Source organism: Eptesicus fuscus, chromosome 3, assembly GCF_027574615.1.
Source record: "Eptesicus fuscus isolate TK198812 chromosome 3, DD_ASM_mEF_20220401, whole genome shotgun sequence".
NCBI classification, from domain to species: Eukaryota; Metazoa; Chordata; class Mammalia; order Chiroptera; family Vespertilionidae; genus Eptesicus; species Eptesicus fuscus.
Genome location: NC_072475.1, coordinates 1282687 through 1294758, shown reverse-complemented (window position 1 = coordinate 1294758; position 12072 = coordinate 1282687). Strand labels below are relative to the sequence as shown.

The following is a 12072-nucleotide window of genomic DNA, read 5'->3' as shown; positions in this document are numbered from 1 at the left end:
CCGTGCGGGGCACCGGGCGGAGGTCAGTCTGGTTCTGGCTGAGAGCAGCGCTAGGGTCAGGGTGAGGCCCTGGCACCGCCCTCCGCCCGCCTGGCACCCTCCGGCCAGCCCGCAGGGCCTCCCGCCGGCCCGGCGTCCGCTGCGGCCAGCAAGTTGCCCCAGGGCGCGTTCGCCGCGCTGACGGCTGGTGCCCCGTGGGAGCGGGGGATCCGGGTCCTTTCCCCCCTCCGCGCCCCCCGGACTCCAGAGAGCCTGGGCGGGGGTGTCGCGCAGGGTCCGCTCGCCCCGGCCGGGCCGCCCGCGAGCCAGCGGGGACGGCAGCGACTGCGGGACCGGCCAGCAGCCCGCCCTCCGCGCGCCCGCCCTTCCTTCCCACAGGCCCCGCCCCTCGACTGCCCCGCCCTCCAAGACTCCGCCCAATCTCCCCGCCCTCAGGCCCCGCCCCTCGACTGTCACGCCCCTCACGCCCCACCTCTAGTCCCGCCTCTTCCGCCTGTCCCGACCTAGGCCCGCCTCTTCCGCCGGCCTTGCTCCCTGAGGCCCCGCCCCTTCCGGCGCACGTGTAGACCGCTGTCTGCTGTTCCTGTCAGAGCATCCTGGAGCCTCGTCCGTAGGTGTGGGACCCGCTCGACCCCGCCCTCGCGGCATGGGGGTCCCCAAGAGGAAGGCCCGCGGCGGCCGGGACGGCGCGGCTTCCCCCGCGGGCGCGGCCAAGCGGGCCCGCACGGAAGAGCTCACGGGCGTGCGCTTCAAGGCTCAGCTGCGGGACCCGCAGGGCGCGGGGCCGGGTGAGTGCGGGGCGGCGCGGAGCACGTGCGTGCGGGGCGGCCTCGGGCCGGGTGTGGGGATGTCGCCGTGCACGCAGCCCCCCGTCCTTTCTGCGGCTTTGCCGTCACCGCGGGCCAACCTCCCTCCCTCCCCGCCGTTTGCAGAAGGGAAACCGAGGCCGGCGGCTGGGCTCCAGGGCCCGGGCGGCCCCAGCTCCGGCGCAGCGCTTCCTGGCCGGGCCGTCAGCGCCCCCGGAGGCCCGGCTGGTTGGCTGTGACAGCTCGGGGGGCAGCACCCTCCTGCCCGGGCAGCGAACTCTAAGTCGCTGCAGTTGCCAGGGGAGTAAACACGTGCAGACGTTCTCACAAGTCCCGGTCCGTCCCCACTGCGAGTCCGCTCGCCACTGCCCGCCGTCCCGGTGCGGTAGTCCTGCGTCCTCACCCAGCGCCGCCTCAGGGACTGGGGTGACGAAGATGGAACTGGAGACCGAGAGGGAGCCATTCTGTCATTTCACGTTTTTAGAAGCGTGATGCCCTTCACAGCGCCACGTAACCCGTGAGAATGTAGGTTATGGGGGAGGCACAGGTGCATGTGCTACTTGCGGAAACACCGGAACTGTGTCAGAATAAAACCGTGACGTTGTTTCTCCCAGTAAAGCAGTTACTAACCTCATAACTTAGGAGTATTCATTATTGCAGAACAGCCCCCGTTTCCAGTTTGTCTCCCACAGATTGTGTTTTTGCGTGGCTAGGCAGCCCTGGGAGATGATGCCTGCTTTAGCACAGTGATCCATGTCGTCCGTTCATCCCTTGCTCATTACTTACGAGTGGCTGTTACGTGCTAGGGTAGAGAGAAGATGGTGAGTGGAAGTCAGACCGGGCCCTGCCATTGTGAGCTGGCACATAGTCCAATGCAGGAGGCCGGTACCCATCAATAAAATCACACGGAACAGTTCTGGGGGATCCAGGAAGGCTCCCGGAGGAAGTGGCTTTCAGCGAGTGGTAGGATGGGGCCGGGCAGGAGCCGGGTGGCAGGAGAAAGCATGTTTGTTTAAAAGGTTGCATCCACGTATGCAGTCATGGTTTTGCTCAGAGAGCATCATGACAGTCAGGTGCAGCACGGAAACAGGTTTCGGATGGAACCCGGGTTGACAGGGTGGGTGCAGGTGAAATCGCTGGCAGGCGTGGCAGTGAGCGAAAGTGTGTATTTCCTGTGATGTGTGCCGGATTTGTGTTTGAATCTGGCCTCTGTCTCGGATTCTGTCTCCCTTTCCGTGTGTTCCCATAGCTTCCTGCGATCGGATCGCCTCACGGAGCGGCATGGGTAGATGTCAGGGAGCTTTGTTCTCACCCAGGCTCTGGGGAAGGCGTTGCTTCCGGCTTTACTGAGGCAGTGTTGACATACGTGTAAGCCTGAGGTGTACAGGGTGATGACTTGCTACATGCATGTTGTGTGAAATGACCACTTCAGGTGAGTGAACACTGCCGTGCCTTCACATCATCCCCTTTTTTGTGGGGATAATGTTTACAATCCACTCTCGTAACAGCTTTCAGTACATGACACAGTGCTGTTACTGCAGTCGCCACGCTGTACCCTACATCCGCAGAAAGTACTCATCTTACAGCTGCACATTTGTACCCCAACCAACATCTCCCCACGTCCTCCCACCCCCACCCCAGCAGCCTCCATTCTGTTTCTGTGAGTTCAGCTGTTCTGGGTTCCACATGAGTGAGATCTCACATCACTTGTCTTTCTGTGTCTGCCTGATGTCACTGAGTACCCTCGCGTCTATCCATGTTGCAAGAGGCAGGATTTCCTTGTTAAGGCTGAATAATACGCCATCGTGTGTGTGTGTGTGTGTGTGTGTGTGTGTGTGTATAGCTGTATGTAGGTAAACATAGGCATACCACATTTCCTATATTCGTTCTCTGATTGCACCCCCATCTTGTGGGGGTGGGAGGAAGAGCGCTGTGGGGTTGGGTGGGTAAAGACCAGGGTGCTCAGGATGGATCGGCGTGCGATCAGCGAGGACCCTGAGGGAGAAGGGTCTGCTGGGTGGACAGCCCCCAGGCCTCCCTGGCGACAGAGAGGAGGCCGTGCCATTACTGATCCCGCCTCCACGTGGCTGCTCTGCCCACCTCGCTCCAGCCGCCGGTGCTCCTGCCAGAACCCCCTCCGCCCCAGTCGCTGCTGCGATGGTTCCTGGGGGACCGTCCTTGTTGACGAGCACATGCCCCTTTCAGCCTTGGAAGCGTTCGTCGCTGCCGCCAAGCAGCTGCCGCGGGAGGGCGCGCACGACGTGGTGGAAGGCTACGTCACCATCTCCGTGGAGTGCGCGGAGCTGTTCCAGCTGCTGAGTGGGGAGCGGCCGCCCGAGAGCGAGGTACGTCTCCTGACGCCCGTGCAGCTGCTGTCGAGGGAGCGGGCTGCGGTTGGGGTTTCCCAGGCGCGCCCCGCTCTGCAGAGGGGCCTGGCCCGTGCTGGGGTCGCGTTCGCTTTCGCGTCATGACCTTAGGAAGCATTTAGGGGAAGCACGGCTGCTTGTGGGTGAATAGCAGCAGGAGGGGTCACAGGTTCTTCATCCAGGCGTGCTGGGTTTCGGGGGTTTGTTTTAACAGAAGGGAGATCGGTAGGAATTGTCTTCTGGTTCCCGGGGGCTCAGAACTGGGTGTTGAGGAACCCGCTGCGATCTTGGGGTGAGGGGGGAGGGCTTAGACCCAGCCTGCCCGATGCAGCGAGGCCCAGGCGTGGCTAGAAACTTCTCTCCTCCTGTCACCGGTGTGGTTGTAAGCAAGCAGTTCTCTGTGCAGCTCCACCGTGGGAATAGGGCTGACTCTGGGGCCTGGGAGGCCTCGTCCTGCGATGGCTGAGACGGACCTCCGTGGGGGAGAAGCGAGAAGGTTCAGGCGTGTCTCGCCCTCCTCGCAGGTGCTGTTGATATTTCAAGCTCTCGAGGCCATCTTGCTGCGGACAGCGAGCGACCTTTCCCATTTGCACGTCGTGGGGACCAACATCGTGAAGAAGCTGCTGAATAACCACATGAAGCTCATCTGCGAGGCCCTGTACGCCTCGGGGTACAGGTGAGGGGCCTCAGGGTACAGGTGGGGGGCCTCGGGGTACAGGTGAGGGCGCCTCGGGGTACAGGTGAGGGGCCTCGGGGCACAGGTGGGAGGCCTCGGGGTACAGGTGAGGGCGCCTCGGGGTACAGGTGAGGGGCCTCGGGGCACAGGTGGGGGGCCTCGGGGTACAGGTGGGGGGCCTCGGGGTACAGGTGAGGGGCCTCGGGGTACAGGTGGGGGGCCTCGGGGTACAGGTGGGGGGCCATGGGGTACAGGTGAGGGGCCTCGGGGCACAGGTGGGAGGCCTCGGGGTACAGGTGAGGGCGCCTCGGGGTACAGGTGGGGGGCCATGGGGTACAGGTGAGGGGCCTCGGGGTACAGGTGGGGGGCCTCGGGGTACAGGTGGGGGGCCTCGGGGAACAGGTGTGGGCCTCGGGGTACAGGTGGGGGGCCTCGGGGCACAGGTGGGGGGCCTCGGGGTACAGGTGGGGGGCCTCGGGGCACAGGTGGGGGGCCTCGGGGTACAGGTGGGGGGCCTCGGGGCACAGGTGAGGGGCCTCGGGGCACAGGTGGGGGGCCTCGGGGTACAGGTGTGGGCCTCGGGGTACAGGTGGGGGGCCTCGGGGTACAGGTGAGGGCGCCTCGGGGTACAGGTGAGGGGCCTCGGGGTACAGGTGAGGGGCCTCGGGGCACAGGTGGGGGGCCTCGGGGTACAGGTGAGGGGCCTCCGAGTGGCAGGACCAGCTCAGGCTGGCACTGTCCAGCTCCCCAGCAGGGCTCGTGGCCTTTTCTCCTCATGACGTGGAGCCTGTGGCCGAGGCTCTGCCCCTCCTGCTGGTGGCCGCCCCCCCCCCCCCCTCGACTCCTCCGACCGCGGTCCCTCTCACTCCCGCCTGCTCTCCTTGTGGCCCCGGGACGCTGACTTCCTCACGTGGCCTGGTCACGGGCTCCCTGCCTGTGCCTCGGGCTCTGCAGAGGCTCTCGGAGCCTTGGTGCCGTCCGCGTCCCTGTCGCCGTCTCCCTCCAGCCACGGAGCAAATTCCACTTGTGCGCGTATTTGCACAGCGGTGCCTCCACGCCTGTTCCCATCACTCTCTCTCCCGCCACCCGAGCGCAGGCTGCAGGCGGCGGGGCCTCGCTGCCTCACCCGTGCGTCTCCCCAGCACCCGCGTGGCCTGGTGCATGGTGGGTGCTCGGTAAACAGGCCCGGGCGCCTGTGCAGGGGCGATGGCACTGCGGGGGGTCCCCTGTGCCCGGGGAGGCCCTCTGCCCACGGAGGCAGGTGGGTGGCTCGCCCACCGTGAGGCCTCACTGCACAGAGAGGGGCTGTCCTTCTGGCTCACGTCGCGTATTCCTGGGTCCTCCTCAGACTCAGTTTTTTTCTTTTATTTGAAATGTTTGTTACGCTCTTTTTTTTAAAAAAAGAAATAAAGCACGTCCGCATATCTGCTTTTCCCCTCTCCTGGTTTGGGGGCAGCCACAGCCGGTGTGGGTGCTCCGTGCGTCTGATTTCCCCGGTGTCCCCGTGCAGGGTGGCCCGAGCCTGCCTCAGCCTGATGGCCGCCATGGTGACCCAGGGCCCCGAGGCCGCCAGGGACGTCTGCAGCCTTTTCGATCTGAACAAGAAGAGCTTGTACGCCCTGGTGACCAAGAGGGACTCCAAGGTGAGCCCTGCGTCTCCCGCCTCCCGCCTCCCGCGTGAGTCCTTTCCCCTCGGAGAGAGGGCGGGCGGTTTGTCCATCCCTCTCCGGTCTCCGTCCTCACGCACCTGGAGTCAGGCCTCTGTGTGGAGGGTCGTGCGCCTTGGCAGCCACTGGGCCCTGGGGGACGGGCAGGCCTGGCTCCTGGCTGCAGGGGGGCATGGGGGGCGGGCAGGCCTGGCTCCTGGCTGCAGGGGGGCATGGGGGGCGGGCAGGCCTGGCTGCAGGGGGGCATGGGGGGCGGGCAGGCCTGGATCCTGGCTGCAGGGAGGCATGGGGGGCGGGCAGGCCTGGCTGCAGGGGGATATGGGGGGCGGGCAGGCCTGGATCCTGGCTGCAGGGGGGGCATGGGGGATGGGCAGGCCTGGCTCCTGGCTGCAGGGGGGCATGGGGGGCGGGCAGGCCTGGCTCCTGGCTGCAGGGGGGCATGGGGGGCGGGCAGGCCTGGCTCCTGGCTGCAGGGGGGCATGGGGGGCAGGCAGGCCTGGCTCCTGGCCGCAGCGGGGCTTGCCACCTGCAGAGCAGAACGACGGGGCCTCTGAGGGCAGCTGCTGTGGGTGGAGCGTCATGGTCCTTCCTTCCGTGGGGTGACTTAGCTCGTGAGCAAATGACATCACCTCCGTGGCCTCGAGGCGTGGACCCTGTGGGACACTCCACTTGGGAGAAAGCCCTTGGAAGGTGAAGCAGTGAGGTTCTCAGAGACACGTCTGGCTTTTTTACGTTTCTGTGCCTCCCAAGTGCGTCTCGTAGCGAGAAGGGGCTGGATTCTTCCAGAGAGAATGGGAGCGCGGCTGGTGGGTGTCGGGGCTGTTGGTAGGCAGTCCCGGGAGGCCCCGCAGTGTCACCTGGGCTTGGGCGGTTCCGGAGGAGAAGGCACAGGTCTGCGGGCTCGGTGCGGAGGCGTCCTCCCGAGGCCTGTGCCCGCCGCAGGTCCGTCCCTCGAGTGACAGGTCCATGCTCCCTGCTGGCGCTCCAGAGCCTGGCAGCCAGGAGCGGGTTCCGCACCCCGTCCTGTGTGGGGAGCAGCCAGGAGCGGGTTCAGCACCCCGTCCTGTGTGGGGAGCAGCCAGGAGCGGGTTCTGCACCCCGTTCTGTGTGGGGAGCAGCCAGGAGCGGGTTCCGCACCCCGTCCTGTGTGGGGAGCAGCCAGGAGCGGGTTCCGCACCCCGTCCTGTGTGGGGAGCAGCCAGGAGCGGGTTCCGCACCCCGTCCTGTGTGGGGAGCAGCCAGGAGCGGGTTCCGCACCCCGTCCTGTGTGGGGAGCAGCCAGGAGCGGGTTCTGCACCCCGTTCTGTGTGGGGAGCAGCCAGGAGTGGGTTCTGCACCCCGTCCTGGTGGGGAGATGCCCAGGAGTTTCAGATGTGACCTTGGGCGGGAGGGGTGCGGGCGCTGCTTCCGGGGGTGTGGATGCTCACGTGACCTGTCCCCTGTCCCAGGGCGTGCACGACGTCCGGCTGGCCTACATCCAGTTCGCCCTGTCCTTCCTCATCGCCGGCGACGACAGCACCGTGGTGCAGGTGCTGGAGCTGAAAGGTGGGTGTGCCCTGCGCAGCGGCCCCTCTGCCCGGGAGGTTCCCCGCGAAGCACTGCTCCCGGGTTAGCGGGAGTCTGCGGCCCCGGCCCGCGGGACACGAGAGGAAGGTTGCGGTTTCCTGGCGGGGTCAGCGCGAACCCGGTGCTCCTGCTGCGCGGGCTGCGGGGTCACCACAGCGTCGGTGCTGGAGCTCCCGGGAGCCCCGCTGGCCGGTGGCTTCTCCCTCCGGGAGGCGGCGGCGTGTGGCTGTGTGAGGCCCTGCCTCAGAGGGGACTCAGCGGGACAGTGAGCGCAGCGCCTGGACCCACGGTCCTGGGCATGCTCAGTGCGGCCCCCGGGTGCAGCCCTGTCGGCGGTAGGCCATGCCTGTAGGGACGGTGCTGGGGTCCCATCAGTGCTGCGGGGTGCGGGTGCGGCAGGCATGCGCTCCAGTTCCTGCGGGCATTGGGCCGGGCGCAGCGCAGCCCTTAGCGTGTTCGGTGCAGCCCGGCCAGGGCCGCTCGCTTTCCTAAGGAGTAACGGGTGCGAGTGGAGGTGTGTTAGGAGCCGTCCTCCGTTAGCTGAGAGTTAGCCCTCGCCACCGGCAGGCGTTGGGGAGCACGGAGGACGGCGTGGGGGGAGCCGCTGCTGCAGTGAGGGGACATGACTCACATCAGGCTTCCTGACCGCCCGTGATGGGGACACGTTCCGTCATGAAACGGTACGTGTGACCCCATTTACTAAAAGTTAAACACACAGCCTGGACACGCCAGGAGGTTAGCAGGCAGCTGGGAGCCCCGAGGTCAGTAGAGTTGACCTTAACCTCTGGCTGCGGGGTTAACGCTGGATTCCATCTCTCATTCCTGCAGTGTGTCCGGTGTTTTCCCGGCTTTTCTTTCTCTGAGAAGAAGGGATCCGCTCTCACAGAACTGTGTGCCGGGAGGCATGTGCAGAGCGAGCGAGGCTGTAAATGCTCCGTGCCTGGCTGGCCCAGTCCCTGGGTCACAGGCACCCCAGCCTGTGCTGGCCCAGTCCCGGGGTCACAGGCACCCCAGGCTGTGCTGGCTGAGTCCCTGGGGGCACAGGCACCCCAAATTCTACCACCACTCGGTGAAATGACCACCATCACTCTAAAGACATCTCTGAGCAAGTCTAAGCACAGAGAATTGTGGGAAGCAGAGTCATAGCGTATATTGCCTTTGGAGAGGTGAATGAAGTTCATTTGCTGCAGTTAACGTGAGAAACGGGAAGCAGACAGGACTGGGCGCCGCCGAGGCTCTCGTGGTTCTGTCGGCAGAAGGGACCCTGCGGCACGGAGCGGCTGCTGCCTAACGAAAGGGCAGAACTTTCCAGAAGAAAGGGAGGCCTGGCTGCGGTGCCTTGAGGAGGTGCTGTCCTCTGGGGCCTGTCAGATGCAGGCTCAGTGCTCGCACTTTGCTTTCAGAGTTCCTCCCCTGCATCTTCGCCTCGGGCGTCAAGGAGGATCGGATCTCCACGGTCGAGATGCTGTTGTCCACGCTGCAGACGAAGGTGCGCGCCTGGTACCCACGCGTCTGCCCTGGGCGTCCGGTGTTTCACGGGCCTCGGGGGCCAGCCTCAGCTACCGAGGTGGCCGCGAGGGGGCGGGAGCTGTTTCCTAGGCAGAGCGTGTGGGGACGCAGCCCTGAGGGTCGGGCTGAGGGCGCGTAGACGGCGGAGCCGAGCGCGGGCACCGTGCCGGGAAGCAGGTCGCTGTGAGCCGTGACGGCACGGTGTTGCTTTGCGCCGTCTTGCATGTCTGTCTTTTGCAAGCATCTTGGGGGGATTGTAAAACCTGCCGCACGGACCCCTGTGACCCAGCAGCCCCTGAACGGTCCGTTAGAAAAGCCCTCTGACCCTCCCCACGTCGAAGTTGTCGGAGGCCGTGGACGGGGAGTCGGGGTAGAAACGGCGATTGGCACAGTGTGAACCCAGCACAGCGACCTCCCCTGACCTCCCCGGGCATCCGGCGTGTCTGAGGCGTGGTTGTCAGCACTGGGAACTGCAGCTGCGACCCGCGGTCGAGCGGGGGTGCTGCTCTTCACCCCCCGTCAGGCCGGGACGCCCGCGGCCGGCGTCGGGCCCCAGTGCCAGGTGCTGCGGTTGGGGTTCCTGGTTTAAAGCCGTGCGAGTGGAGCTGCCGGGGTCTCACCTGCTGGCTGAAGGCAAGCACACCAGATGCTGACGCTGGGTAGCGAGGGGTGGGGGTATTGGCGACTTCCGTTTTTTCTTCATATTTTTCTCTTTTAAAAAAAAATATATTTTTATTGATTTCAGAGAGGGAGGGCGGGAGAGGGAGACATCAATGATTCAATGATGAGAGAGAATCATAGATCAGCTGCCTTCTGCACGCCCCCGACTGGGGATTGAGCCTGCAAACTCTGACCTATGACCTGCTGCATGCGCACACCGGCCAGGCTTGGTCCCTTTCTTTTGGCCAAATATTTTGTCGTAGCCTACGTTCTTTTTATAACGACAAAAACAACGAACGCTCTTAAAACGGAATTCCTTGACGTTGCTTTGCTTCACTGTTTTCAGGTGGTTCACAATAAAAATGTCACAAAAACCCAGAAGGTTCGTTTCTTCACCGGGCAGCTGCTGACCCACATAGCGTCTCTCTACGGCTGGAACGGGGTTGTCGACGTGGACCTGGGGCCCACCGAGGTGCGTCGCTGCCGGTGGCCTCGCGGTCAGTGCGAGAGCCTCACGGCCCAGACACTGACGACGGAACACACACCTCCTTTATAACGTCTTTCCATCGGGCCGGTTCCTTTTGGCTTTTGCTTATATTAGTTTTCCACTTAGATTCAACATGATTTTTAAAGTTTTATTTTTACAGTAAGATTTTTTTTTCCTACTCTGTGGTATCATGATATTAAATTTTTTAAAAAAGACTTTTAGCCCTAGCCAATTTGGCTCAGTGGATAGAGCGTCGGCCTGCAGACTGAAGAGTCCCAGGTTTGATTCCGGTCAAGGGCACATGCCTGGGTTGTGGGCTGGATCCCCAGTAGGGGGCGTGCAGGAGGCAGCCGATCAATGATTCTCTCTCATCATTGATGTTTCTCTCTCTCTCCCTCTCCCTTCCTCTCTGAAATAAAAAATATATTTAAAAACATTTATTACTATTATTTTTAGAGAGAGTGAAAGGGAGAGAGAAACATCAGTGATGAGAGAGAATCATGGATCACCTGCCTCCTGCACGCCCCCCACTGGGGATGGAGCCCGCAACCCGGGCCTGTGCCCTGACCGGAATCGAACCCTGGCCTCCTGGTGCCTGGGACGATGTCCAACCACTGAGCCCCGCCGGCCGGGGCTGAACTTCATTTTTCTAACGAGAAAACTCCCCTCAGCTGAGTGGCACCTGAATGTCCCCGAGGCGCTTGCCCAGTAGAATTGTAGGGACGCACTGGCTCTGCCTCGGCTCTGCCTCCTCGCCTGCCTCTTCGTTCCCTTCCATTGTTTTCAAATCGGCTTTTGGAGCTCCAAGGCCGCTGCTGTGACTCAGACCCTCAGCGCCAGGGGAGCGCCGCCCTCTCCCCATGAGCACTTTGTTTGACGCGTCACCAACGGAGGCCAGTGTCTCTCGGGTCTCACCTGAAATCCCCGGGGGTGCTTGTGAACATGGACTTGGCCGAGTCACGAAGGCTGCGACTTCCTGGTGACTTAGTAATTACCCCAGAGCCCGGTTTCCTGCCTTTCATCTCCGACCCCCAGGGCCTCTGGCTGGGAGGTGTGTGCGCCTTCACGGAGCCTCAGCGCCATCCACACACTCCCAAGGGTGGAATTCTATTGAAAGGAGCAGGAGAAATGAAGTCATTCTGCAGTTTGTTTAAACACAGGTTTAAACGTGCCCTCTAGGAGTGTTTTTTCACGTTGATTGGTGTTTGTTTTCCATTATTTTTTTAATGGTGCAGAGTGTTTACTTTGAAGTGTTTTCTGAGCTGCCCTGGGCCTGGGCCCTGTCCTTCCCTCTGTAACTGTCCCTAAGCCTCTCCTGCGTTCTCGCCTCCCAGGCTCCTGCCGAGGACGCGGGGCGGGGCCTGGTGCGGGAGCGCGTCCACCGCTTCCTGACGGACCTCTGCTGCTCGCTCAGGCACGGCATCAACTTCCATGACGCGTCCTTGGGAACCTCTGGCAGGTGAGTGTCCCCCGGGGGCCCGTGTGTCCTCGGGCCACCACCAGGGACTGCGCAGCGCTGGGGGGCAGTCGTGCTGGGGGGGCTGGAAGGGAACCCTGCCTGACCCGGCTCCCCGTGAGCGTGAGAGCCCCGAGGCTTCCAGCCGGTGCCTCTGGGAACGGGTCTTGGGTCAGCAGGGAGCCTGCACCCCGAGAGGCACCTGTCACCTGCTTTCTTGGGGGCGGGGCCTGGGGTCAGGCGTGATTCGGCCTCCCACAGGCTGCCCCGGAGTGGTCCTCACCGCCCTCCCGAGGGTGGCATTGCTGCTCAGCTTAGCCGAGGGGCCAGGTGGTCCCGCTGTGAGTGGCAGGGCTCAGGTTTGACCCCGGATGTCGGTTCCACGGTCACCTTCATCGCCGCTCCCCAAAGACGGCCGCTGACCAGCTAGGGTTTCCTCCACTTCGCTCATGTTTCCTGATGGCAGCGTTTCACACCACAGGCCACAGCGGGCAGTTCCTTAGACTCTAGCTCTGTCGCTGCCAGGCAGCTCGTGTGGCTACTTCGTAGCAGCAAGTGGCCGCTGTTAGACACGCTGTCCTCCGCGGGCCCTCTGCTCGTTGACGGGAGTATCGGACACGTGGTCGCTGTGAAGGCTCCTGTCTCTCAGCCCCTGGGCGATCCTCACAGGGAGGAGGCTTGTGTGGTTTTGTTTACCCCTCAGGATGGGGTGACACGGTGGGGATTCCTTCCTGCTGTCCCTCGGGCCTCGTTTTGATTCTGAGATTGTTCGGATCGAACTTGCCACCGCGTTTCTTTCTCATCAGTCAGGACAGCTCGGTCTCCTCCCGTGTTGGAGGAAGGCTCATAGTCTGATGTAACACAGTCCGTGCTTACGTC

At 63.4% G+C, this 12072-nt stretch overlaps 1 protein-coding gene across 1 annotated transcript in view; it reads left to right on the top strand.

The window, feature by feature from the left end:
- Positions 1 to 567: 567 nt before the first annotated feature.
- URB1 (URB1 ribosome biogenesis homolog) overlaps positions 568 to 12072 on the top strand; it is a 41529-nt gene continuing 30024 nt past the window's right edge. Inside the window, exons 1-8 of the mRNA XM_054713437.1 lie at positions 568 to 788; positions 3012 to 3151; positions 3697 to 3848; positions 5359 to 5491; positions 6964 to 7060; positions 8485 to 8570; positions 9597 to 9722; positions 11072 to 11196. Coding sequence (XP_054569412.1) covers positions 647 to 788; positions 3012 to 3151; positions 3697 to 3848; positions 5359 to 5491; positions 6964 to 7060; positions 8485 to 8570; positions 9597 to 9722; positions 11072 to 11196 — 1001 coding nt within the window. The 5' untranslated portion in view covers positions 568 to 646. The remainder of the gene's footprint in view (positions 789 to 3011; positions 3152 to 3696; positions 3849 to 5358; positions 5492 to 6963; positions 7061 to 8484; positions 8571 to 9596; positions 9723 to 11071; positions 11197 to 12072) is intronic.